The following is a 27,328-nucleotide window of genomic DNA, read 5'->3' as shown; positions in this document are numbered from 1 at the left end:
GTAGCATGAGGGCTTCGCTACCCCCCCCCCTCCCCTGAGTGTGTAGCGAGCTGTGAAAGTCGGTCTCCTGCCCCGGCGTTGGGCCGTATGTTCGATGCCACACTTCGTTGACGGCTCCTTCACGCGGGCTTCCTGCCCGGTGGTTTGATTCAGAAACTCAGAGGTCGGCTGATCGCCGGCGCCGAGCGTTCAGAGAGATTTCCTCCTCCGCTCTCACACTCTCCGCTCTTCTTCTTATTTTTAAAAGAGTCTGAATTCCTCGGGACTCCCTGCCGAGCCGGTAACGTCGCCCGGTGACGAATCGCCACATCACCGGTTTAGATTTTCTGAGCACAGATGTTTGAAGTGTGTGACGCCGTGTTGAGTCACGAAGCCGCTCGAGTCGCGGCGATAAACACCTTCAACCGGTTGTATTTGTCACTGGAAGCTTCTGCCTTCGCCGCTGGATGAGTGACGAGTCGTCCGTCCTGGATGGACGAGCTGCAGACCATCCGGATGTCTGCGTTCTCCGTTGTCAGTGTGGATTTTTCTCCGTGTTCGCCGTTGTTTATGTTGTGTGTGTTGTTGTGTGTGTTGTTGTGTGTGTTCTTCTCTGTGTGGTGTGTGTGTGTGGTTTCATAATAAAGACAACCATCAGCACCGTCTGGTGGACCACCATGTGAACTGCATGGTGTCCAAAGCGTTGCCGTGGAAACATACGTTGTTTTAAAAGCGTTGCCGTGGGAAAAGACGCTGTTTTCAAAGCGTTGCCGTGGAAACATAAGTTTCCTGAAGCAGAAGCATCGGTGTCGTGTGTTTTCACTGATTCCAGCTGACAGACGTGTAAACGGGGCTTGACTGTTGATTCCATTCAGTGAACCTCCTTCCACAGGGAGATCATGCAAACTGCAGCTTGAGCAAAACCAGAACATTGTTTGAAGAGCCTGCAGTGAATTGGGCCAAATGTTAAAATCTGATGGGGCAACATTCTGTGTGGAGATTGCATGTTCTCCATGGGTTCTCCTGTGGGATGTCCCCAGCTGACTCCCGTCCTGCGCTCCGTGCTGAGCCATTGAACTGTTCTGTCTGCTCTCATACTGACGGAGTCGTTCTCCTCTGTCCACAGATGCAGTGAAGGAACAGAAGATGAAAATTATCAAGAAGGACAAGCAGCAGGTCGGTTCCGTCCCAGAAGCAGTCTGCGTTCAGTGTGGGGCACACACACACACACACACACACACACACACTGCAGAGAGCACTACACTAGAACATGAACATTCCCCCGTTTCCATGGAGACGGAATCAGAGAAGTTGCCGTGTGAACAACTGACCTTACCGCCGTGCAGCTTCTCGCTGATCCCTGCCGGGCCGATCGGGGCCGTCTGACGGCCCGCATGCGGCCCTCGGGCCACGGCTTGACTGGGTTCAGGCAGCCGGTTCCCCGCTCTGTTCCGTGGTTCATTTATTGGTGTGTTCTGGTCGATAAAGCAGCCAGATTTCATCTGAGATTGTGTTCCAGAGCCAGCTGAGCCCCCCCGCAGACCCCCCTCCTCCCCGCTCTGCTCTGGATTTCTTCTCTCATCTGAGGAGACTCTCAGAACCGATGCTTTAAATAGTAGAAACTAACTGGAGCTCGTTGCATTATTGAAAATATTCAGGTTTACACTGAGAGTTGAAACGAATCAGGTCATTTTCATCCAACATGGCCGACATCCACGTTTCTACCAAAGAAAACCTCCAGTTCAGATTCAGAGGTCGTCATTTCGCTCTACGTTCATGTCTTCGTTGCTCTTTGTTGCTGCAGGAAAACTGAAATACTCGCTGGATTTCATTTAAATTATGGTGAAATCCTGAAGAGGTTCCATCCTGAGAGCCTCCCGGACGGGTTCTGGACCTTAAAACCAGATTATGGTTGCGTGTAGGGCATTAACGACTTCAGTTTTTTTCAAGTCAACTTATCCGTCAATAAAGTCGAGGTCGAGGCGACGAGTCGTGATGACGTCATCACATGGACGGGGGGGGGGGGCAACACGGACACACGGACACACAGCTGTCCAGCAACGAGCAACTTGTATTAAAGTTCACTGCAACGCAGCCATGTAGATTTTAACCCGAACAAAACAAAGGCTAACACCGTGAGTTTTCTCTTACATTTAAAGCAGCGGCAGTCAAGACGCACACCGCGTGTCTTCATCATGTTTTGAAAAAAAAAAAAAGAGTGCGTTGTCTTAATGAAATAAATACCAAAATAATCAAAAACCAATGGCTGCCAGAATTATAATTCAATCCTGGTCTTGCTTGCATGGTTCACAGAACATTGGTTAGACAACAGTTTTAACGTGAAATAAATGGAAATTATACTTCAGAACTGCAAATAGGCACCAATCAGAAACCAACTTCAGCCTGCAACGTCTCAATGAAATAAATAACAAAGGAATCAAAACCCAGTGGCTGTAGGAGTTATAATTCAATACTGGTCTGGCTTGCATGGTTCACAGACCATTTACTTAGAAAACAGTTTTGAATGTGAAATAAATGGAAATGAAATACTTCAGAACCGCAAATACACTCAATGAGAAACTAACTTCAGCTTGCAATAAAAATAAAGAAAATAGAACTCACCAGCCTCTAAAGACAAAGGGTAAAAAAAAGGAGTGTAACAGTACACAAAAGCCACGGTACGGTACGTACCTCGGTATAAGGGTCACGGTTCGGTACGTTTTTCGGTACATTGGGGAAAAAGTAACAAAAGCTCACAAATGTACCAGAACATCTTTCCCAAGCTTTCCCACGCGACACATTATTGGCCCAGGTTACATGGTGTTTTTTCAATCCGATTGTAAACAATCGTATTAAACGGAGTGTATTGATGTACAAGCATACAAAGCATCCACGATGAATCCTGGTTTACCAGGACCCTGGTGAAGCGGATTATACAGCGTCCAGTGACAGGCGCACAAAGTCTCACGAGGAACTTCCAGGTCTTCCTCTCTGCAGCAGCAGTCCTCAGCGCCGAGCAGAGTTTTTATCTGCTGATATCTGCTCAAATAATGTCCCAACATCTCCATGATACCTGCTGAAGGAGCGGCTGCTCCCCTGGCCGGAGCGCCGCCGCCAAGCGCCACGTCTCAGTGTGACCTCTGCTCCATGCCGATGTTTCGAATTAACTGGTGCCTGTGTTAAAGGTGCTGTAGGCAGGATTTTGCTCGTCAATGCTAATTTTTCTGTGTTTTCTTTGGATTAAATGTTAGAGTATCCATTGATAATCCTTTAGGAGTGTAGCATAATTGCTCGACCGCGAGGGCGCAGCGTTTCCATCTGTCTCTGTTCTGAGCTGAAAAGGAATCTCGACCGCTCCAGGTGTCTTTGACCAATCAGAAGAGCCCCTGAGGCTCTATCCTGATTGGTCGAGGGGGCGCCGCTTTAAAGCTCTGTTTCTTGTGAACGCACACGAGGAAGTCCAGGCCCGCATATTTACCTGCTTCATCGGACATAACATCATCAACACTCCCTGGAGGACACCGTCTGTTTCTACTGCAGTTCTTAAAAAAAGGCTTTGACCCCAGGCCCGCCGTGAAAAGGTCATAGGTGAATCAACCCGCCGGCGCAGGCGGCAGCGACACTGCCGGCCCCGCTCGGCACCCCGAGGTGGGCACGACTCCGGGTTTCAAATCGCCATCTTGGATGGGTCAAATCGCCATCTTGCGAAGGTAATCCTGCTTACAGCACCTTTAACTTGTGACCAATACATGACTGAAACATGTAGTCGTTCTGGCGAACGTCGGCTATCGACAGTTACAGTGAGTGTATACCATAGATTGTATATAAATGGACAGACCTTTCGTGACGTCACCCACAGAGTTCCCAACCGCCGTTCTGAAGAATTCAGCGAGTCCAGCAGGACGTCTCCATATTGAATATTTGAAACCGGATGTAAATGTGATTGGTCCAGCCCGTCACGTGACCACATCACGGGGACAGGAGGCGCTGTGATAGGGCCATTTATGCAAAACTTTAACTTGTAATATAAAATCAACAGATGATTTATGTGAAAACCAGAGTCTGGTGAAGCAGCAGGTTCTAGAAACTAGTGATAGAGACCAGAACATGTCCTGAAACCAGGCGCTTTATATGTTTATTTGCACTCTGAAAATCGACATTTTTGAATGGGTTCCAATGGGACCGGGGCTCTTTTTGAAACCAGCATCATCGCCCCCTGCCGGAATCTCTCTGGAATTACAGCCTTTTTGCACCTCGTATTATCTTCATGTTTTATGAGCGGAGGTTGGCACCTGGTGTATACGTTTAAAGTCTTTTGTGAGTCTGACTTTAACAACTGCTATAATCAGCATGTGTCTACACAGACCTCCGCCGTCATTCGTTAACACAGGAACCAGTTAATCCATAACACCAGCCGGCGATCACTTGTATTCTGCTATGGAGCTCTTTATACAATTTGCTGTTGCGCGATTTGGTTCCATCTCGCCTCTCCAGTGTTTTATCTGTCGGGGTTTTTTAATTAAAAAAGTGTTTTTCAACCACTTCTGCTGGTTTTTTGACTGTGCTGCTTCCCGTTTACTGGCACGTCACACGTCACTCCGTATGAGGGAACGCATGCGGAACAAATACTCCCCCGTTTAGTCCGCTCTGCCACACGCTGCATCCCTCATTCCGCTCGTACTTTCTTCTTTGTTTTTTCATGTTTGGACCTGCTTGTTCTTCTTCTTCTGTGGTAATGATGGTTGCCGGCATCTTTTAGGCTCTTTACCGCCACCTAAGGTTGGAATCAAGACTCTTTTGCTCACTCGTGTATTCGTCGTGTGATTGTGTGTGCCGACCCGTGACCCCCGTACCGTGACGGTGCGGGACGAATACAAATACCGTTACACTCCTAGTAAAAAATAATCCTTATTGTTGTAATATTCTTAGATCACAATCAGTTTAGTAGTCCTACTCTGGGTCACCTTCCCTCACATTCTTGGGCTTGCGCTTCATGTTTTCATGGAGGAAGATGAGCACATCCACACGCGCTGGATGGAGACTTGCGCACTGTCGGGTGATCAGGTGAGAGAAAGAATAACCTATGACTTTTCGACTCGTCCAAATTTACGTCGACTTGTGCTACGGAAGTCGACTAGTCGAAGTGTCTGTTAATGCCCTAGTCGCGTGTGTGTGTGTGTTTGTGTGTGATCTGACGCTGCTGGTGACTCTGCTGAATGAGGTCACTAGATTCTTATTTTAATGATTTAAAGCAGAACATTCTGCTTTGCAGTCAGGAGAAACGTTTGTTCAGATGAGTTGCTGCTACTGGTCACTCCTCTGCTCACTCCTCTGGTCACTCCTCTGGTAACTCGCAGCTCTGGTCACTCCTCTGCTCACTCTGGTCACTCAGCTCTGCCGGCTTGTCTCTGGGTCTCAGTCTTCTTGGTTCCGTCTGGACGGCCTCCTGATGTTCTCCAGTATGTGAGTCAAGCTGAGCAGAAGAGCAGCGAGGTGACACAGCAGAATGTGGGCCGGCCTCGGCGCCGCTGAGACGGAGGCTGAGATGAAGGGCCGAGAGGGGGGCGAGACGAGGGCGGGGACGGAACGAGGGCGGGGACGGGGGTGCGAGACGAGGGCGGGGACGGGGGGCGAGACGAGGGCGGGGACAGGGGCGAGACGAGGGTGGGGACGGAGGGCGGGACGGGGGATGAGACAATGGCAGGACGAGGCCGAGATAAGGGCAAGACGAGGGAGAGAAGAGGGCGGCTGTGGCTTAATGGGGCGAGCGTTCGTCCCACAATTGGGAGGTTGTGAGTTCAATTTCTGTCTCCCCCTGTCTGCATGTTAAAGTGTCCTTGGGCAGAAAACTGAACCCTGAATTTCCCCCAGTGTTGTACGTCGCTTTGACAAAGGGTCTGCTAGATAAAATTGTTGAATTGTAGAAGAGGGCGAGACGGCGGCGATGCTGTAAAATGAGGGTGAGACGTTTCCGTTATCGCCTGTTCACACAGCGTTTTCAAAAAGTTGTCCCAGTCTCTCTGAGCACCGTCGTGTGTCCTGAGACCTGACTGCCTCGGGCGATGAACCGGTTCTCCCTCCTGCAGGTCCCGGTTCTGTTTTCAGCCGTTGAATCGTTCCCCATAGTTCCAGGTTTCACCTGCAAATCAGATAAAAGCGGTTCAAACCTGGAGTTTTCATGTTATCACCATCTGATGGCCGAACTGACCTGGGAGCCATCACACACACCTGGGAGCCCTCACACACACCTGGGAGCCCTCACACACACCTGGGAGCCCTCACACACACCTGGTTGTGTGTGATCCTCCATGAAGGACGGCGGTGTTGAACCACATCCTCAAACTCTGCTGCCATGACAGGAACCAGCTGCATTGATGAGACTGCAGTGAATGGTCTATACTGGCGACAGAGAGACTGTGTGTGTGTGTGTGTGTGTGTGTGTGTGTGTGTGTGTGTGTGTGTGTGTGTGTGTGTGTGTGTGTGTGTGTGTGTGTGTGTGTGTGTGTCTGTGTGTGTGTGTGTGTCTGTGTGTGTGTGTGTCTGTGTGTGTGTGTCTGTGTGTGTGTGTGTGTGTGTGTCTGTGTCTGTGTGTGTCTGTGTCTGTGTGTGTCTGTGTCTGTGTGTGTCTGTGTGTGTGGGGAGATGGATGGCAGCAGCAGCTCCAGTCAATACTGAGCCTCGGTTAGCTTTGCGGCTAATTTTAGCTTGTAGGTTACCTGGCTGTGTGTGTTTGTGGGCTCATTTCTGAGCACGGGATCTGTGTCCGTGGTGTGTGTTCTCTGGATTCCGACCCTGGAGTGCCGGTGTGCCTCACCAGGCGCTGCTGGTTTCAAACCGTGTTCCTTCAGCTGTGCCATCTGGAGGAGACGGGCGGAGCCATCCGATAGATGTGGTCGTCCTCCCCGGGTGGAGGCGGGGCGGGGCCACTCTCAGCACTGGACCGCTGCTCGCCAACCTGGCCACGTTAGCATCTTCACCTGACAGGACGCTCCGCCTCCACCCAGGGAGGACAACCACATCCATCGGCTGGCCTCCCCATTCCACCCGTCTCCTCCATCACGGCAGTGTGAATGATACTCCCTTTACGCCGATGACACCGGCGTTTACTGCTCGGTCCGTTCTTCTCTAACTCGACCTTTCTGTGCGATCCATGAAAGTTGAAGCTGCAGTGAGACTCCCTGCTGCGCCACGGCGTTTGAAGTGAAAGCATCATTTTTGCATTTTGGTTTCAGTGAAGTGCGTTTAAATAGAGACGTGACGAACATGTCCGTCCGCTGAGCGTTTCCAGAAATGTTTTCACTCGTCTACACCACGATGGGGTCAGAGCGTTTTCAAAAACCCTGGTTCTCTCTGGCTTTCACTCATTTATAGGATGGCAGAGTCGGTGTGTTTTCCAAAAGGCTTCTGTTCTATGGGAGCTTTATTCATAAAGTCTCTCCAAGCAGCGTAGTTGTGTAAACAGACCCCAACACACTAGATAAGTGTTCCGTTTTCACTGGAAACGGTTGTTTTTATGTGGTTTCACATTCTATTGCCTATTGAGTTCAGCTCTTGGTTGCCACCGTGGTGGTTTTGAAGTGCTTTATAGATAAAGTTGAGTGGAAATTTGTGGAAGTGATGTGATTGGTTGGATTGGCTTCAGGAGGCGTGGTCAGCCGTCGATTGGATGGCCTGATCAGATTGTTTCCATGGATGGAGCCGCTGGTTTTCCTCCAACAGTGCCCGGGAGTGACAAGCCCGTTTGTGGTGCTTTTTAAATAAACCTGTGTTGAATCGGGGTTGGGGTTTTGGGTTTCCATCCATTTGAAAGGATCCTGACTCGTCTGTGTGGAGCTGGTTCAGGTGTTTCAGGTAGGGCTCAAACGATTCATCGGCCGGCCGGTTATATCGGCCAATATCAGCCCTTTTCAAAATAATCATCATCGGCTGGGTTTTTGCCGTTGGAACACCGATATATTCTTTATTTCTTGTAAAACAGTATGGATGCGGAAGTGTCTGAGTCGTGTAGAATAATGTCCTTGCTCTGTTTGTCCACCAGAGGGAGCTCTGACTCCATCCATATCCTCAGTCCTCACTGCTGTTTTCTCAGTAGGAGGAGCTCGGGCTAGTCCATGCTTCATATGTTTGCTTTGGAGCATACGCACTGATCCACGCATCCTCAGGGAGCTTTTCCAGCACAATCGGCTCTTTTATTAAATCTTATTTAAAGAAACTGAGGCACAAATATTGTCAATCTATTGTCATTTAGTATCAGAGTTTATTTTTTTCTGTTTCTGAATCGCGAGGCAGCGTCCGAGCTTTTAGCTACTTTCACTTCTGTCGGCAGACCTTCTCAGCCGTCCCGACAGAGTAGGCGGAGCTGCAGCCTGATGTCTTCACACAGTCACTTTTCAAAGTAGCGTCCGTCGTGTTTTGTTTGCTGCGGCGCTCTGACGCCTGCGTATACCGGCGCGAGCAGCGCACACGTGCAGTGCGGTCACAAAATCTGGGTGCAGCAAAGACGTCCGCGGATCAATCTGCGCGGATCCCAGCGGACGGGAATAATAATAATAATAATCATAATGATGATTACCATTACTGTCTATGTTCAGCAACCGTCATGATGTCATGAAGCAATGATGTCATAATGTCATGATGATGTCACTCTCAGTTTTACTTTGGCAGAAACTACTACAACGTGACACAGGCTGTAACGGCATCGCACTGTGTGTTGTTATGCAGTAATATTAGGCTGAATCCCATTTCACCCCTCGGCCCTTCCCCTCGTTTTGCGCGTTCACGTGGAGGGTATGAGTGTCCCAATTGTCATTATGATGGAGGGGTAGGGCCAAGAAGGAGGGCCAGTCACCCCTCCAAGAGGAGATTCTCGAGAGGCACACTCCAAACGGAGGGGTATCGGCCGATGGCGAGGGGCGCCTGTTCTGTCAGCGTAAACCATGACTGGCGGGCGGGGTTAATTCACTTCCTCATTGGCGGGGGCGCTCGTTTCCACACCCACATATTCCAGGCGCATTCCAAACATAACAGATAGACGATTATTTTCAATAAACTGGTTTCTTCAACACTGCCTGCCTGGAATGTGCGGGTGGGAAACGAGCGCCACCGCCAATGCGGAAGTGAACTGACCTCGCCCGCCAGTGACGGTCCAGGCGACCAAAACAAGCGCCCCTCGCCACCGCCGCCACTGGATGACAGATTTCTCAGAAAGCCTTCCAAGATCGGCAAGATGGCGGCCTCCGCAACGCAAGAAGTTCATAAATGTCAGTATTTTGTCAATTAATAAAGTTTTAAAATGTAAGAAAAACATTCTTCTTCGGCAAACAATTGTCGCATCTGCTGCGTCATCGGCAGCGGCGACTACTGATGACGTACGCGATTGTCGGAGGGGTGTTCCAATTCGGAGGGGTTTACTTTCTGCCCTACCCCTTAGCACTCCGTTTCATAGGGGTAGGGCCAGAAAGAGAAATGGGACTGGGCCTTAGTGTCGGACTGTTTGTGACCATTATATATTCAAATTTTATTCATCAAATAATTTGTAAATGAATCGGTTGATACATCGGACATCTGTATTTTTTACTGTCAAACATGGGAATCGACATCGGCCTCAAAAAGCCGTCTCGGTCGGGCTCCAGGTTCAGGCGAGGAACACTCGAAACGCTCAGCCGCCATCGATGGCCGATCTGGAACACTCGCTGCAGACTGATGAACGGTGACGTGTCAGGCACCGCAGCCGGCAGCCGAAGGGTTACCATGGCGACCGCGTGTTTACGTCCACCTCCCCAGTCCCAGCAGCTTTGGCACGGAGAGCTAGTTTCCATGGCAACGGCCCTGATACCCCCCCCGAACCAACGAGGCCCCCGTGTGTGTGTGTGTGTGTGTGTGTGTGTGGTGTGTGTGTGTGTGTGTGTGTGTGTGTGTGTGTGTGTGTGTGTGTGTGTGTGTGTGTGTGTGTGTGTGTGTGTGTGTGTGTGTGTGTGTGTGTGTGTGTGTGTGTGTGTGTGTGTGTGTGTGTGTAGCCCTCATACCTGTGTGAGACGCACATCGGCATTAGCATCACGGCTACAGGTTGGTTTGTCTGTACCGCATTTAAACACACACACACACACACACACACACCATGGGGACAGAATTAACACACGGGCGGGAGGTTTGCATGGAAGACGCAAACATGTGCAGACGTCACTCTGGCGGTCACTCCACATCGGATTGACCTGTTGTGTGTGCGTGTGCGTGCGCGTGCGTGCGCGTGCGCCACAGCCAGTTTCCCGTGCCTTATTGTGCCCCCTGCTTCACTGTCATAGGAACTGTCATGATTTCGCAGACAGCCTGCAACACACTCTTACACACACACACACACACACGCAGGTTATGGTCTGGCCTCTGGATGTGACCTTCAGATGGGAGGTCAGGGATCATGGATCGGAGCAGAGTATCGATGTTCTCCCTGATTGTCTGGTTGTTGCTGGGTAGTTTCTAAACCTCCTGGAGGGTCCTGGGGGGCCTGGAGGGGCCGGTCCCGGTCCTGGTCCAGGGGGGCCGGTTTCAGTTTTCATTTCCTTGAACTGCCGCTGCCCTGCTGACTCTGACCTGCAGACTGGTTCCCTGCTGGGATCCATCGGCGGAGCCTTGTTAGTCCCCGACAGGAGGATTCAAGACGCTCCTCTGGAGCCTGAGCCGAAGACTGGGATCCAGGAAACAGATCCTTGGATCCTGGTGGTGCCGTGGCCTTCAGGAGGATCTGAAGGCCAATGAGAGAGACAGTATCCGGACCTCTGAGGTCCTCAGGAAGAGTGATCTGGACATCTGAGGTCCTCAGAAAGAGGTCTACTCGGGCCCAATCCCATTTCTCTTTCTAGCCCTCCCCCTTTGAAACGCAGTGCTAAGGCGGAGGGCCGAAAGTAAACCCCTCCGAATTGGAACACCCCTTCGACAATCGCGTACGTCATCAGGAGTTGCCGCTGCCGATGACGTAGCAGATGCGACAATTGTTTGCCGAAGAAGAATGTTTTTCTTACATTTTAAAACTTTATTGAGAAAATACTGACATTGATGAACTTCTTTCGTTGCGGACGCCGCCATCTTGCCAATCTTGGAAGGCTTTTTGGGAAATCTGTCATCCGGTGGCGAGGGGCGCTTGTTTTGTCCACCTACACCGTGAGTGGCGGGCGGGGTCAGTTCACTTCCGCATTGGTGGGAGCGCTCCTTTCCCACCCACGCATTCCAGGCGGTGGGCAGTGTTGAAGAAACCAGTTTATTTAAAAAAAATCGTCTATCCATTGTGTCTGGAATGCGCGGGTGTGGAAACGAGCGCTTCCGCCAATGCGGAAGTGAACTAACCCCGCCCGCCTTGACGGTGTAGGCGGACAAAACAAACGCCCCTCGCCACCGGCCGCCACTGCATCATACCCCTCCGTTTGGAGTGAGCCTCGGGAGAATCTCCGTTTGGAGGGGTGACCAGCCCCCCCCCCCTCCGTCATGATGACAATCGGAACGCCCCTCCCCCTCCACGTGAACGCACAAAACGGAGGGGTGGGGCCGAGGGGGGAAATGGGATTCAGCCTTGGTGATCTGAACTTCTGAGGTCCTCAGGAAGAGGTCTACTCTGTGATCTGGACCTCTGAGGTCCTCAGGAAGAGGCCTCCTCACTTGAGCACCTCCTCAGCAGGGGAACTTCCTGAGCAGCTGAGGAGACCAGGAGGTCTGGTTTGAGTCTGTTCCGGATCAGAGCGAGTCTCCAGCCCTCCTGTCCATAAGACCCCAGACCTGGTCCTCATGGAGACGGCCAGCTGTGGTTTTCAGGGAGTTTCTTTGGTTCATGCTCAGACCAGCTCTGCTCGGACACAGACTGCTTTATATTTATTATTTGTGTGTGTGTGTGTGTGTGTGTGTGTGTGTGTGTGTGTGGTGTGTGTGTGTGTGTGTGTGTGTGTGTGTGTGTGTGTGTGTGTGTGTGTGTGTGTGTGTGTGTGTGTGTGTGTGTGTGTGTGTGTGTGTGTGTGTGTGATTGGATCAACAACCAGCGGCAGCCTCTTAATGGCTCAACATGAAAACTGCATCACTTCGTGTTCGGTGCAGTTTCTGTGTGAACACACATTGTTTTCAAAATGTCGTCATGTAAACGTGAAATTTTCATGAAACTCGCAGAAATGTTTTCACTCAAAGTTAGGATAGGGTTGAGGTTGAACTGTTTGTAGGTCTGCGCGGTATGCTCGGTACGACGGTAGAAACGATAGAAATGATAGGTGACGGTAGAGATGTGCGCTCTGCCGTCGTCTCACCTGATACCGTTTAACTGCTGCTGCATAAATGAAATGTGCGGAAAATATCGTTCAGTTCTTCTCTTTTACTGAAAAACGGAGCATCGCCTCATCGAACATGTTCCAGCTCCTTCGCGTCACGTCCTGCCGGCTGAACACTCTTTCTAACAACCTGCAGAGAGCCTGGCTTCAGGGGCCTCCTTCTTCTTCTTCTGTGGTGTCTGTGTGAAAATAAGGTTGAACAAGCCAACAGCACACCTAGTGGCATGAAGTGCAAATGCAGGTGAATTAAACTACAGAACCCATTCAGAAATACTTCATTATAGGTTTTTACAACGTTTATACCGCGGAATACACCATTACTGTGAAGGGATTTAATCTATACCGTGGTATGACTCTTAGGTCATACCGCCCAGCCCTACTGGCTGGCTGACCTGGTTGACCTCTGTGCTGTTGACCTCTGCTGATCTGAGGTCTCTCTCTGTTCCTCAGATGTTCACTGGCCTCCTGAAGCACACTCCACCTCCGGCCTCCGCTGCAGCCTCCTCCTCCTCCTCCTCCTCTTCCTCTTCCTCTTCCTCCTCGGACCAAAGCAGCAACGCACAAGCCGCCCTTCCCACGATCCCGCGGGGCCACCTGGTGGTGAGCACCAAGGACCAGCTCCGCCTCCTCACCCCCGTGGGCAGCACGGCAGCGTCCAATCACTGCGTGGCGGTCGGCACCCATGCCGCCAGGCACGCCGGGGGAGCCGGCCGGCCCCCGGCGTCCGTCGGCGAGGAGGACGAGGGCGGCGGCGGCGGCCGGGTGAAGAAGAAACGAAAGAAAAAGGACAAGAGGGAATGGGAGAGGGGCGGAGCGGCGGCGGAGGAGAAAGACAGCAGCAAACCAAAGAAACGGCGGGAGGAGAAGCAGCAGGCGGCGGCGACGACGGTGCTCACGCTGAGGAGGAGCAAGGAGCCCAAGGAGGGCAGGGACCGGAAGGAGCGACGGACCAAGAGGAAGGAGGGCAGGAGGAGCGGGACTCAGACGGAGCTCAAACATGGCGGCAGGCCGCCGGGGCATGCCGCCGCCGCTCATCACCCAGCACAGGCGCCTGTCAAGGTTCCTGGAAAACGAGGGAGGAAACCCAAAGTCCAGGTCCTCCCTCCAACTCCTCCCGGTCAAGGTGGGACCGGTTCTCCTTCAGTGTGTGTGTGTGTGTGTGTGTGTGTGGGGGTGTGTGTGTGTGGGGGTGTGTGTGTGTGTGTGTGTGTGTGTGTGTGGGGGTGTGTGTGTGGGGGTGTGTCTCTGGTATGGTGCAGCCAGGACCCCACCCTGGAACTCGGCCTGGGTATCCCCGGACACAGAGACCGGCTCTAGGCACCTGGAACGTCCCCTCGTTGGGGGGGAGGAGCCTGAGCTGGGGAGGGAGGATAGATACAGTTATGGCGAGCCGCGGGTCTACGCATACGCCGGAGCGCCGCAGCAAACAAACACGCCGGACGCTGCTTTGAAAAGTGACAGTGTGAATCCATCAGGCTGTAGCTCCGCCCACAACGACACCCAGAGAGGGAGACACTGGTGGGCGGAGACAGCAGACTGTCGGGAGTGCGAATCCTCGGATCGTGAAATTATTCGCTAAGTGTCATCATAGCGACCGAATTTTCGGATATTCGGGACTGGCCCTACTCAGAGGTGGACTCACCATCACCGGGGCTGAGGTCTCCGAGCTGGTTGGTCAGCTCCTCGGTCTCAATGTACCGGGGCTGGATCAGATTCGCCTTGAGGACCTTCAGTCTCTGGATGTTAGGACTGTCTTGGCTAGGGGTGGGCGATATGGCCTAAAATGTGTATCACGGTGTGATTTGAAACTTACACGGTAGACGGTATATATCACGGTATAATTTGATACATAAATTTCAGCCTAGCAGTCTTGTAATGGCTACCACAGCCCATGGTGAAAGCATGGAAACAGGAAGTAATTTTTAAACTATTAAATAACAGAAGTCAAGTTACTTTGAATCCAAACCAGGTCCAGATGACAGATCAGGGGTCGGTGACTAGATTTGGCGTCGTGCCAATTTTTTTTGACTGATCCCCGTTCGTCGGTGGCTAACAGCTGACTGAGGCACCGCTATCAGCAGCTAGTTTTACGAAGCGTCCCTGAAGGCAGCAGGAGCTGCAGGGCTCAGGTTGTTCTCTGGATCAGAGGGTTCCAGGTGTTTCACAGGTAATGAAGGCGGTTCAGGAGGAGCTGGATGCTGACAGGTTGATGGACGGAGTTACTGCCTGAGTGAAGCAGCCATCGCTGTTGTTGTGTACTTCTTCTGCAGCGAACCATCCTAGAGGACGTAATGTGCTACTGCGGTTGGGCGGTATGACCAAAATCCCTACCGTGGGCCAAATTTATATCACATACGGTTTATACCGTTTATACCGCCCAGCTCTAGTCTTGGTTGACTCGTCTCTCTAACATCACGTGGCGGTCGAGGACAGAACCTCTGGACTGGCAGACCAGGGTGGTGGTCCCTCTTTTTAAAAAAGGGGGAGCTGAGGATTTGGTCCAACTATAAGGGGTCACACTCCTCAGCCTCCCTGGGAAAGTCTATTCCAGGTCCTGGAGAGGAGGATTCCACCGATAGTGGAACCTCGGATCCAGGAGGAACAATGACGTTTTCGTCCTGGTTACAGAACCCTGGACCAGCTCTAGACCCTCCATAGGGGTTCGGGGGTTCGTGGGAGTTTGCCCAACCAGTCCACATGTGTTTTGTGGATTTGAAGCAGGCGTTGGACCGCGTCCCTTAGGCCAGGGCGATATACCGAAAATTTATCGATACCGAAATTTTACCGCGATAACCGACGTCATTTTGTCCACTTCGGTAAATTCCGTATTATAAAAAAATGAAAAAAAAAAGTCCGCTTTAGCTGTGTAGGTGGGCTGTGTTCACGTCCCTTTAAGACGCTGCACTGCGCGACTCCACCAACGCCTGTTTAAAATCCCAGCAGCCAGCAGAGGAAGCTGAAGCAGAGCAGACTGAGCATCACAACCAGCAGACGTGATCTCTGGACACACAGCATGGCCACATGCTAGTTTAGCTGCTAAAGGCTACAGGCTAACAGCCTGCAGGGCTGCAGATTAATGCTGGTCGGCCGTCCCGGACAGTGAAACTCCTCATCAGCTGATTGGCTGATTTTTCCTGCAGAAGCTCCTCATGCTGTTTTATTGATCAGGCCGTATGTTCTGGTGTTGTGTTTGTTTACATCACGCTGCATGTGCAGCTCCGAGTCCTGCTCCGTGTCTTCTTCTCCATTTTGGAGCTTCTGTGTCAGAGTGACAGCGCCATCTGAAGGCGTGGCAGGGGAACTACATCGTTTGGAGTCCTTTTTATGTGGCGTGGATGTAGACATTTCCTGAAGCGATGCTGTGTGGACAGGAAACTGAGGAGGAGATGTAAACAAACAAGTTGGGCTCATCTGTAGCTCGGGTACAGGTAGGCGTCCAGTTGTGTTCCATTCGCAGCTGCTCATAACACCACGTCACCCTGGAAACATCTGGAACCTCGTAACATTTATAATTTCCCATAATCTTCAGTCATGGGATTTTCCCTAAAGCCCACAGAGAAGACATTTACATCACCAGCAGCGTTCTGTCGGATCTGGACGTCTGCTGCTGTGAAAGTCAGGACACATAGATGTTTTGTACCCTAATCTTGATAAATCTAATAGAATTTCAAGAAAATTGACCCCATATAATGAGAAATATGATAATAATAATGTTTGCACCACCTGAGCCCACAGTAAACTGTCAGAAGTTTATTCCAGTACAATAAAGCTGTGATTGATTGCCCCCCCCCCCCCCCCCCCCCAAGTAGTTATGGTCCATTTATCGAGGTGAACTGTTCAATATATCGTGATATTGATTTGAGGCCATATCGCCCGGCACAAGCGTCCCTTGTGGCGTCTTCTGGTGCTTTAGGAATACGGAGTCCGGGGCCCCTTGTTCAGGTCCATCTGGTCTCTGTATGACCGGAGTAGGAGTCTGGTCCGCATTGCCATCGGTAACTCAGACCTGTTCCTGGTTCATGCTGGACTCCGGCAGGGCTGCCCTTTGTCACCGGTTCTGTTCAGAATCTTTATGGACAGAATTTCTAGGTGAAGCCAGGAGCCGGAGGAGGTCCGGTTCAGGGACCACGGGCCAGAGGGGCTCGGGTTTGGGGACCACAAGATTTCATCTCTGCTTTTTGCAGATGATGTTGTTCTGTTGGCTCAACGGAACCTGGACCATCATGCACTGGGGCGGTTTGCAGCCGAGTGTGAAGCGACAGGAATGAGGATCAGATCCTCCAGATCTGAGGCCCTGGTCCTGGACCAGAAGAAGGTGGTCTGTCCTCTCCATGTCGGTGGAGAGACTCTGGTCCAGGTGGAGGAGTCCCAGTATCTCAGGGTCTTGTTCTCGGGCGGAGGAGACTGACAGGAGGGTGGAGCAGCATCTGGGTCCGTCGTGGTGAAGAAGGAGCCGAAAGGCGAAGCTCTGGATTCACCGTCAGTCCATGTCCCCCCCTCACCTCTGGTCCCGAGTCTGGGTCAGGACCCACAGGACCAGATCCAGATTCAAGAGGCTGAAATGAGCTTCCTGTGTTGGGGGGCTGGACGCTCCTTAGAGACAGGGGGAGGAGCTATGTCACTCGGGGGAGGAGCTCCGTCACCAAACCCCTGCCGAGTGAAGAGAATCGGGTGTAGAGTCAGAAATCCGCCACATGTCGAAGTCATAATGAAACATGTCATTTTGCCGCCGTGTCTCCGCCCCCCGCAGCGCCTGTCCCCACCCCCGTCCCCGCCCACGGACACCACAGTAAGATCCAGACTCAGCACCAAGGCCACGGCAGGAACCACGGCCAAGCCAGCAGCAGGACGCCGGCCGCCGCCGCGCCCCGGCAGAGGGGCCGCAAGCCCAGGTGAGGCCCGCAGGGAGGGGCGCCATGGCAACGCACGCACGCACACACACGCACGCTCAGCAGCCGGGGTCAGCCGGGGTCATGTCCAGGTCATGTTGGGTTCATTCACAGTCTCGGACCAACTGATTCTCTAGATTTGGACGAGCAGCTTCTGTTCGGCGGTGTTCTACAGGGGGCATGACGGTTCTGTTTCCCTGTGCTGCTGTAGCACAGCAGGAATGCTGTCCTACGGTGACATCTGGTGGTCTAACGTGGTATTTACAGTTACATCTCCAGGCCCAACAACCGACTAAACCAGGGATCTGCAGCCGTTCCCACCAAAAGAACCGTCTCAGTGACTTCCTGCTGTTCGGGAGCATAAAGAACATAGAACCTTGAAACGAGGCGAAAGCAGCTCCAGAAGCTTCACAGACAGAAGTAGATGTGATGATGCATTTATGAAGTTTTAGCTGCAGTCCAGAATAGTGAACATTTTATTAAATTGAACCTATATTTGTACCCCATTTCAACAGTTTGCTCCTGTTTTCAACTATTTTTTTGTTGAAATTTTAGGAGTTTTGACAATTTGAGCTTATTTTAGGCAGTTTTCCAGCTGTTTTCCAAACATTTATGTTCTGTTTTGTAGAAATTCTTGACATTTCACATTTTTTAAGCCGTTCTCTCACTTTTCTCCCCATTTATTGTGGTTTTAGCGGTTGTTAAAAATGTTGCTTGTACGTTTTTTTAATCCCTTTTGCCACAGAGTGATGGATCGTTGTGAATGGTAGTGTGTAAATATGACCAAGAGTTCAATGTTCGTTCACCTTTCATTTGGTGAAGCTTTGTGGAGCCGCTGCAGAGGGACTGTAGAGCCACGTGTGGCTCCAGGGCCGCGGGTTGAACACCCCTGGTGTAGACCACAGGAAACCGGAGAATCTTTACTTCCTGTTTGTTGTTGTTTTGATGGTGAGGGTTTGAGCCGGTCCTGATGAGTTTTGTCTTGCGGCAGAGATCCGGGCGCGGCGCCGGTGGAGAAGAAGAAGAAGGGGAAGAGGAGAAACGCGGGGCTGGCGGCCCAGGAGGGGGCGGAGAGTGACGACACTACCTCACCGTCGGCGCTCGCCATGGGCGGCGAGGACAGCCAGGACGCCCTGGACAGCGCCGTGAGTCTCCGCCGTGCACGGCAGACCGCGCTGTGCGCACACATGCACACATCGGGGGGCCAAACGGGTGTCCCGCGGGCCAAAACGTTCCACTTGGAGAGTCGGCCGATCACAATGAAATAGACTGAGAGCTGGAGTTAATGGTCAAAACTCCCACGATGCCTTTCTGTCTCTGCCGGTGTCCGTCCCTCTGGCCGGGACGCTGACGCTGTGCTTGTCCGCCCCCCTGCAGAAGCGGCGCTCGGGGCGGCAGGTCAAACGGAGGAAGTACAACGAGGACCTGGACTTCAAGGTGGTGGACGACGACGGGGAGACCATCGCCGTCCTGGGGGCGGGACGCATCTCCGCCCTGAACGCCACGGCGCTGGCCTGGCAGGCCGAGGTGGGTGTGGCCTCGGGAGCTGTTTCCATGTGTGTGTGCGTGCGTGTGTGTGTAATAACCCCTCGGTGTTCTGGGTTCAGGAGCCGCCGGAGGACGAGGCCAACATCATCGAGAAGATCCTGTCGGTGCGACCGTCGAAGCGAGAGGTGAAGCCGCCGCCCTCAGCCGGACTTCCTGGTTCCTCAGGTTCTGACGTCTCCTCTTGTCTCTGCAGACACCGGCGGACGGCCGAGCGGAGGACGCCGAGGAGTTCTACGTCAAGTACAGGAACTTGTAAGTGTCTCCCGTTCCCCACCGCCAAGATTGAATTGTTCCAGAGTCGCAGCGGGTCAGAGGAACCAGGGAGGGAACGAGAGCGAGGAGGGAGGGAACGAGAACGAGGAGGGAGGGAGGGAACGAGAGCGAGGAGGGAGGGAACGAGAGCGAGGAGGGAGGGAACGAGAGCGAGGAGGGAGGGAACGAGAACGAGGAGGGAGGGAACGAGAACGAGGGAACGGAAACATGGACCGAGGGAACAGAGTGAGGGAACGGAGAGCGAGGGAACGCGACATTGAGGATCAGAACGTTGAATGTTGGTTCTGAAGCTTGCTCAGACTCGGCGGCTGGTCGCCATGGTAACAGCATCACCATCATTAGAACACACACACACACACACACACACACACACACACACACACACACGTGAGCTTCAGTCTGACGTGCCCGTTCCAGGCTGACTGGCCTCAGATCAGTCTGGTTTCAGCAGTCAGCTGATTGGTTGATTTGTTGGTTGAGGGTTCTGGAGGTTCTGGAGGTTCTGCAGTTCCTGGACGCCGCTCATCTCACCACTGCAGCGAGACAAACTCATTCTTTCAGTCGATCAGTAACAGTTTCCAGAGTTCCTGCGCAGAACGGGCTCCACGCTCAAACCACTGCTCCACCGCGTCGCCTCTCTGGCCAGCAGCGGTGGAGGCGGCCATATTGTTTGTTTCTTATTGGGAAATGGTAAACGACCCGCCCCTTCCTGTGGTGATGAACCCAGAGCCCCGCCCCTTCCTGTGTTGATGAATACTTAGCCCCGCCCCTTCCTGTCTCCACAGTTCTTACCTCCACTGCAAGTGGGCGACTCTGGAGGAGCTGGAGAAAGATCCCAGAATCCACCAGAAAATAAAACGCTTCAGGACCAAGCAGGCGCAGATGAAGCATCTCTTCACTGAGGCATGGCCACACACACACACACACACACACACACACACACACACACACACACACACACACACACACACACACACCGTGTCCTGACTCCCTCCTGCTTCCCCTGCAGCCCGATGACGACTTGTTCAACCCCGACTACGTGGAGGTGGACCGGGTGCTGGAGGTGGCCGTGACCACGGACACGGAGACCGGAGAGGTGGGTGGCGGCGGCGGCAGCGGCGGCAGGCTGTGTGAGGGTGACGGCGAGCTGCCCTGCTGTTCTCTCTCGTGTGTTAGGGTCAGGGGTCAGGGGTCAGGAGATGCATTATGTCAATGGTGTCCTCACAGCTATATAGAAAGCCAAACGTGTGCGTGTGTTCGTGTGTGCGTGTGTGTGTGTCAGGAGGTCACCCACTACCTGGTGAAGTGGTGCAGTCTGTCCTACGAGGAGGCTACCTGGGAGCTGCAGGAGGACCTGGACCCCGAGAAGATCAAGGAGTTCGAAAGCATCCAGAAGCTTCCGGCCGACCTCCGACACGTGGTAACACCGCTGGGGGGGGCGGGGGGGGGGGGGGGGTTCCACTGGAACCAGACAGAACGCTGACAACCACAGACAGCTCTGACCTCTGACCTCCAGCTGAAGACATGGAATGGAAGGATGCGCAAATTATTACACACAGAGCTGTGTGTGTGTGTGTGTGTGTGTGTCCCCCGCTGCAGGAGCGCCCCCCGCCGGACCAGTGGCAGAAGCTGGAGCGCTCCAGAGACTACCGCAACGGGAACCAGCTGAGGGAGTACCAGCTGGAGGGGATGAACTGGCTGCTCTTCAACTGGTACAACAGGTGAGGCCCGCTCCGTTCCCACGGCAACCAGCCCGCCAGCGCCACAGACCAACAACACGTCGGCCGGGGGTGCTCAAACATAAGGCCCGGGGGCCGAAACTGGCCGGCAGAGCGCTCCAGTCCCAGACTGGAGTCACTTCCTGTGGAGACCGAAAGCTTTCAGACGGTCTGGTCGCCACTTTACGCCACCGCCTCATTCTCAGACACCCAGGACTCAAGATGGAACTTTAGGAAAATGCTCCATCTCCATGGAAACAGTGGAAAACGTTATTGTTTGGAAACACTGTTTCCATGGCAACGGATAAAAACAACTATTCAGGAAAGATTTGTCTCCATGGAAACGGTGGAAAACTTAACTATTTGAAAACACTCCGTCTCCATGGAAACGGATAAAAACAGGACTTTTCTGAAACGCTGCTGTGTGTAATAACTGTCACCATGGTAACGATGGTCTCTCCGTACAAACGTCCGTCTTCTCTCCTGTGGATCTTTCCTGAGGGGAAGTCCTCAAAGCGGTGTGTCCTCTGGAGCGGCGTTGGTTCCGTCCGGACGCCGCTAACGTTTCCTCCCTCCGTCCAGGAAAAACTGCATCCTGGCGGACGAGATGGGCCTGGGCAAGACCATCCAGTCCATCACCTTCCTGTACGAGATCTTCAGCATGGGCGTGCGCGGGCCCTTCCTCATCATCGCGCCGCTCTCCACCATCACCAACTGGGAGCGCGAGTTCCGCACCTGGACGCACATGAACGTCATCGTGTACCACGGCTCGCAGATCAGCCGCCAGATGATCCTGCAGTACGAGATGTTCCACCGGGACCCTCAGGTACGGGGGCCTCGGAGGGGGCGGGGCTGCGAGACCGGCGTGACGCTGAACGGGTCTCTGAGTCCACTTCCCTTCACGGAGCCGTGATGTTATTAGAATCAGCTGATGCTTTGAATGGAAGACTCAATGTTTCTCTTCAGGTTTTTTTACTGAAACATCCTCCTGCCGCCAGGATTCGACCCTCAAACAGACCCATGTTCCATCCTTTGACCCTCAGATTGACCTCCAGACTTCCTGTTTGACCTTCAGACCTCGTTTGACCTTCAGATTTCGTGTTTGACCTTCAGACCTGCTGTTTGACCTTCAGACCTGCTGTTTGACCTTCAGACCTTTCGTTTGACCTTCAGACCTTCTGTTTGACCTTCAGACCTTTCGTTTGACCTTCAGACCTTTCGTTTGACCTTCAGACCTTTGAGCAGCCAGGTTTCTGTCAGAAACATAAAATCCCAGCTGTTCAGTGAAAGTCACTCCGTGTGAAGGTCCTGTTTGCTGTAGAGCTGGTATTTACCCCTCTGCCCCCCCCCCCCCCCCCCCCCCCCCCCCAGGGTAACACCATCCCGGGCATCCTGAAGTTCCACGGAGTGATCACCACCTTCGAGATGATCATGGCCGACTGCCCGGAGCTGAAGAAGCTGCACTGGCGCTGTGTGGTGATCGACGAGGCTCACCGGCTCAAGAACCGTAACTGCAAGCTGCTGGAGGGACTCAAACTCATGAACCTGGTCAGTGCGCCCGCAGGCGGAGCCGGGCGGTTCGGGTCGTTCCCGTTTCTCAGAGGTCCGTCTGGTCGGTTCTGTGCAGGAACACAAGGTCCTGCTGACGGGAACGCCGCTGCAGAACTCGGTGGAGGAGCTGTTCAGTCTTCTGAACTTCCTGGAGCCGCTGCAGTTCCCGTCGGAGAGCTCCTTCCTGGACGAGTTCGGGGACCTGAAGACGGACGAGCAGGTACGTCCAGCGCGTCGTGTCCAGACGCCGTAACGGGCGGAAGAACGTCGATGTCAATGCAGTGATTCAGTCCTGGAAGGCGTCCGATGCCTGCAGCTCGACCGGTTCCAGCCAGAAGAGTTCCTTCCTGTTACAAGATCCAGACAAACGTGTTCAATCCTGTCATCGATGAGGTTTTAATGATTCGGGCTGACCCTGGGAGACCATTCATGACCCCTGACCTGAAGCATTTGACCCCGCTGCTGTACAGAAGCAGGGCATGCTGGGAAAGAGAGGGTTGACATGGTTTCTCTCCAACAGGTGAAGAAGCTCCAGGCCATTCTGAAGCCCATGATGCTCCGGAGACTGAAGGATGACGTGGAGAAAAACCTGGCTCCTAAAGAGGAGACCATCATCGAGGTGGGCCGTTCGCCGCCGCTCCCCGCCCACCACACAGCGTTCATCATGAAGATCTGCATGTTCTCCCTGTGTCAGAGCTTCATATAGAACACACACAGGCCATAAACTGCCCCTCTGCTCTGGGTCCGGATGGTTCCGTGGTTCTCATGATGTTCCGTGGCGTTCTCCAGGTGGAGCTGACCAACATTCAGAAGAAGTACTACCGCGCCATTCTGGAGAAGAACTTCTCCTTCCTGTCCAAAGGAGCCAATCAGCACAACATGCCCAACCTGATCAACACCATGATGGAGCTGCGCAAGTGCTGCAACCACCCCTACCTGATCACCGGTCAGCCGCAGAGCCCAGACACACAATACTACACCGTCACCATTGCTTCAGCCATCACAGTAACAACCGTCACCATCGCTTCAGCCATCACAGTAACAACCGTCACCATCGCTTCAGCCATCACAGTAACAACCGTCATCATAACAACCATCACAGTAACAACCGTCATCATAACATCAACAATCACAGTAACAACCGTCATCATAACATCAACCATCACAGTAACAACCGTCATCATAACATCAACCATCACAGTAACAACCGTCATCATAACATCAACCATCACAGTAACAACTGTCATCATAACAACCATCACAGTAACAGCCACCACGGCTACAGTTGCTCCAGCAGCCCCAGCAGTCCAGCCCAGTCCCCTCTGAGTACCAGCAGTGGTGTCTGTGTCGTCAGGAGCCGAGGAGAAGATTCTGGAGAGCTTCAGGAAGTACCACAGCCCGGACGCCGCCGACTTCCAGCTGCAGGCCATGATCCAGGCGGCGGGGAAGCTGGTGCTGATCGACAAGCTGCTGCCGAAGCTGCTGGCCGGCGGCCACAAGGTGCTGGTCTTCTCTCAGATGGTCCGCTGCCTGGACATCCTGGAGGACTACCTCATACAAAGACGGTGAGGACAGACCGCCGCCGGCGAAGAGCCGGGACACCGCCGCACGCAACTTTTTAAAAACGGCTCCACAGGTCGGCCTTTTTCAAAATGATCCAAATGCACTTCCATGTAGGAGGAAGAAGCAAGACTGAATGATCAGGTTAATCCTGAAGTTAGCAGGATCAGATAAGCCAGGTTAATTCTGAAGTTAGCCAGAAAAGAGAAACCAGGTTAACCCTGAAGTTAGCAGGATTAGATAAAACTCGTTTAATCCCAAAGTTAGGCGGATAAGATAAAACCAGGATAACCCTGAAGTTAGCAGGATCAGATAAACCAGGATAACCCTGAAGTTAGCTGGATCAGATAAGCCAGGCTAACCCTGAAGTTAGCTGGATCAGATAAGCCAGGCTAACCCTGTCCTCCTCCAGATACACGTACGAGCGGATCGACGGTCGCGTCCGGGGGAACCTGCGGCAGGCGGCCATCGACCGCTTCTGCAAGCCGGACTCAGACCGCTTCGTGTTCCTGCTGTGCACCCGGGCGGGGGGGCTGGGCATCAACCTGACGGCCGCCGACACCTGCATCATCTTCGACTCGGACTGGAACCCGCAGAACGACCTGCAGGTGGGCGGGGCCAGTGGGCGGAGCCAGGGCCGGGGGAGGGGTGAACGCGCCGAGCTGCTGCTGCTGTAAACGTTGGGTTGATTCCTTTCTGTGCCGCAGCCTGAAGATTAATGAGGACTTTGGAGGTTTTCGTCCGATTTTAAATAATTTTAGTCTCTTGAATTTTACAAAATGCTGAGATAAATGACGCCCGTCTCATCGAGCACTTGACGGAGGCCGGGCTCCTCGCCGCCGTGGCGGGTTGGAGCGGCGGTCCGCTGACCTTGTCCTCCCGCAGGCCCAGGCTCGCTGCCACCGGATCGGCCAGAGCAAAGCCGTCAAGGTGTACCGGCTGATCACCAGGAACTCCTACGAGAGGGAGATGTTCGACAAGGCCAGCCTGAAGCTGGGGCTGGACAAGGCCGTCCTGCAGGACATCAACCGCAAGGGCAGCCTGAACGGGGTGAGGCCGCGGAGCTCCGCCTCCTGCTCCGCCTCCGTCTCAGCCACGCCCCCTCTCAGCCACCACCACCCCCCCCCCTCTGTTTGTGGCGCCGCAGGTGCAGCAACTGTCCAAGCTGGAGGTGGAGGACCTGCTGAAGAAGGGGGCGTATGGCGCCCTGATGGACGAGGAGGACGAGGGCTCCAAGTTCTGCGAGGAGGACATCGACCAGATCCTCCAGAGACGCACTCAGACCATCACCATCCAGTCCGAGGGGAAGGGGTCCACCTTCGCCAAGGTACGAACCCTCCGGCGTCCCGGTGTCCCTGCGTACCGGCGTCTGGCTCACCCGGCCGCCTGCTGTCTGTCTTCCAGGCCAGCTTCGTCTCGTCCGGGAACAGAACCGACATATCTCTGGACGACCCCAACTTCTGGCAGAAGTGGGCCAAGATCGCCGAGGTGGAGATCGACTCCAAGTCGGAGAAGGTGAAGCACACACACCGTCAGACAGGGAGTCCGTCCGGGTGTGCGTGTGTGTGTGTGTGTGCGTGTGTGTGACGGTGACCCTGTCCCTGCAGGAGTCGCTGGTCATCGACACGCCCCGAGTCCGGAAGCAGACCCGGCACTACAACTCCTTCGAGGACGACGAGCTGATGGAGTTCTCGGAGCTGGACAGCGACTCGGAGGACCGGCCCTGCCGGACCCGCCGCCTGGGCGAGCGCGCACGCCGCTACCTGCGCGCCGAGTGCTTCCGGGTGGAGAAGAACCTGCTGATCTTCGGGTGGGGGTCCGGTCCAGTCCAGTCTGAGGGAGTGGTCTGTGTGGGTGGAGTAAGAACAATCTCTTCTCCCTCTTCCTCCTCCTCCTCCCCCTCTTCCTCCTCTTCCTCCTCCTCCTCCTCCCCCTCCTCTTCCTCCCCCTCTTCCTCTTTCTCCTCCTCCTCCCCCTCCTCTTCCTGTTCCTCCTCCTCTCCCTCCTCCTCCTCTTCCTCCTCCTCCTCCTCCCCCTCCTCTTCCTCCCCCTCTTCCTCTTTCTCCTCCTCCTCCCCGTCCTCTTCCTGTTCCTCCTCCTCTTCCTCCTCCTCTTCCTCCTCCTCCTCCTCTTCCTCCTCCTCTTCCTCTTCCTCCTCCTCTTCCTCCTCCTCCTCCTCCTCCTCCTCTGCAGGTGGGGTCGGTGGAAGGACATTCTGACCCACGGCCGGTTCAAGTGGCACCTGGCGGAGCGGGACATGGAGGTGATCTGCAGGTAGGAACCGGTCTGCACCGGTTCTGTCGGGCGGGGAGAACCGGTCCATCAGCTGATCCGTGCCGTCTGTCCAGGGCGCTGCTGGTCTACTGTCTCCGGCACTACAAAGGAGACGACAAGATCAAGAGCTTCATCTGGGACCTGATCTCCCCCAGCAAGGACGGCCAGGATCAGGCGCTGCTCAACCACTCGGGTCAGCGTCGCACCCTCCACCCTGGCGGCTCCGCCGCTCAGAGCGCTGAGGAACCGGCTGAGACTCGCTCCGTTGCAGGTCTGTCGGCTCCGGTTCCCCGGGGCCGGAAGGGCAAGAAGATGAAGAACCAGCTGAACGTTCCGGAGGTGAAGAACGCCGACTGGCTGGTCAGCTGCAACCCCGAGGTGGTTCTGCAGGACGACAGCTACAAGAAGCACCTGAAGCAGCACTGCAACAAGTCAGTGGCCCGCAGAACCAGACCCGCTCAGACCCCGGACTGCAGGACCAGACCCCGCTCTGACCGCAGGACCAGACCCCGCTCTGACCGCAGGACCAGACCCCGCTCAGACCCCGGACCGCAGGACCAGACCCTGCTCTGACTGCAGAACCAGACTCCGCTCTGACCCCGGACCGCAGAACCAGACCCTGCTCTGACCGCAGGACCAGACCCCGCTCTGACCGCAGGACCAGACCCCGCTCTGACCGCAGGACCAGACCCCGCTCAGACCCCGGACCGCAGGACCAGACCCTGCTCTGACCGCAGAACCAGACCTGCTCAGACCCCGGACCGCAGGACCAGACCCCGCTCTGACCGCAGGACCAGACCCCGCTCAGACCGCAGGACCAGACCCCGCTCAGACCCCGGACCGCAGGACCAGACCCTGCTCTGACCGCAGGACCAGACCCGCTCAGACCCCAGACCGCAGGACCAGACCCTGCTCTGACCGCAGGACCAGACCCGCTCAGACCCCAGACCGCAGGACCAGACCCTGCTCTGACCGCAGGACCAGACCCCGCTCTGACCGCAGAACCAGACCCGCTCAGACCCCGGACCGCAGGACCAGACCCCGCTCTGACCGCAGGACCAGACCCCGCTCAGACCCCGGACCGCAGGACCAGACCCTGCTCTGACCGCAGGACCAGACCCGCTCAGACCCCAGACCGCAGGACCAGACCCCGCTCTGACCGCAGAACCAGACCCGCTCAGACCCCGCTCTGACCGCAGGACCAGACCCCGCTCTGACCGCAGGACCAGACCCGCTC

The 27,328-nt window shown here is 54.1% G+C and overlaps 1 protein-coding gene across 3 annotated transcripts in view; it reads left to right on the top strand.

The window, feature by feature from the left end:
- Window positions 1-27,328, top strand: part of chd6 (chromodomain helicase DNA binding protein 6) — a 61,152-nt gene that overhangs the window by 10,835 nt on the left and 22,989 nt on the right. For all 3 annotated transcript variants that reach the window (XM_030091351.1, XM_030091350.1, XM_030091349.1), the window contains exons 2-26: window positions 1,106-1,155; window positions 12,729-13,401; window positions 17,029-17,170; window positions 18,159-18,312; window positions 18,545-18,694; window positions 18,775-18,840; window positions 18,909-18,967; window positions 19,774-19,891; window positions 19,998-20,084; window positions 20,271-20,408; window positions 20,588-20,709; window positions 21,289-21,532; window positions 22,078-22,254; window positions 22,334-22,477; window positions 22,778-22,876; window positions 23,047-23,203; window positions 23,612-23,822; window positions 24,230-24,425; window positions 24,703-24,867; window positions 24,965-25,144; window positions 25,222-25,332; window positions 25,425-25,627; window positions 26,011-26,091; window positions 26,166-26,284; window positions 26,363-26,522. In XM_030091351.1, coding sequence (XP_029947211.1) covers window positions 1,126-1,155; window positions 12,729-13,401; window positions 17,029-17,170; window positions 18,159-18,312; window positions 18,545-18,694; window positions 18,775-18,840; window positions 18,909-18,967; window positions 19,774-19,891; window positions 19,998-20,084; window positions 20,271-20,408; window positions 20,588-20,709; window positions 21,289-21,532; window positions 22,078-22,254; window positions 22,334-22,477; window positions 22,778-22,876; window positions 23,047-23,203; window positions 23,612-23,822; window positions 24,230-24,425; window positions 24,703-24,867; window positions 24,965-25,144; window positions 25,222-25,332; window positions 25,425-25,627; window positions 26,011-26,091; window positions 26,166-26,284; window positions 26,363-26,522 — 3,986 coding nt within the window. In that variant the 5' untranslated portion in view covers window positions 1,106-1,125. The remainder of the gene's footprint in view (window positions 1-1,105; window positions 1,156-12,728; window positions 13,402-17,028; window positions 17,171-18,158; window positions 18,313-18,544; window positions 18,695-18,774; window positions 18,841-18,908; window positions 18,968-19,773; window positions 19,892-19,997; window positions 20,085-20,270; window positions 20,409-20,587; window positions 20,710-21,288; window positions 21,533-22,077; window positions 22,255-22,333; window positions 22,478-22,777; window positions 22,877-23,046; window positions 23,204-23,611; window positions 23,823-24,229; window positions 24,426-24,702; window positions 24,868-24,964; window positions 25,145-25,221; window positions 25,333-25,424; window positions 25,628-26,010; window positions 26,092-26,165; window positions 26,285-26,362; window positions 26,523-27,328) is intronic.

Source organism: Salarias fasciatus, chromosome 5 (assembly GCF_902148845.1).
Source record: "Salarias fasciatus chromosome 5, fSalaFa1.1, whole genome shotgun sequence".
In the NCBI taxonomy this organism is placed as follows: domain Eukaryota; kingdom Metazoa; phylum Chordata; class Actinopteri; order Blenniiformes; family Blenniidae; genus Salarias; species Salarias fasciatus.
The sequence above is the reverse complement of the archived record's forward strand: the minus strand, read 5'-3'. Positions and strand labels throughout refer to the sequence as shown.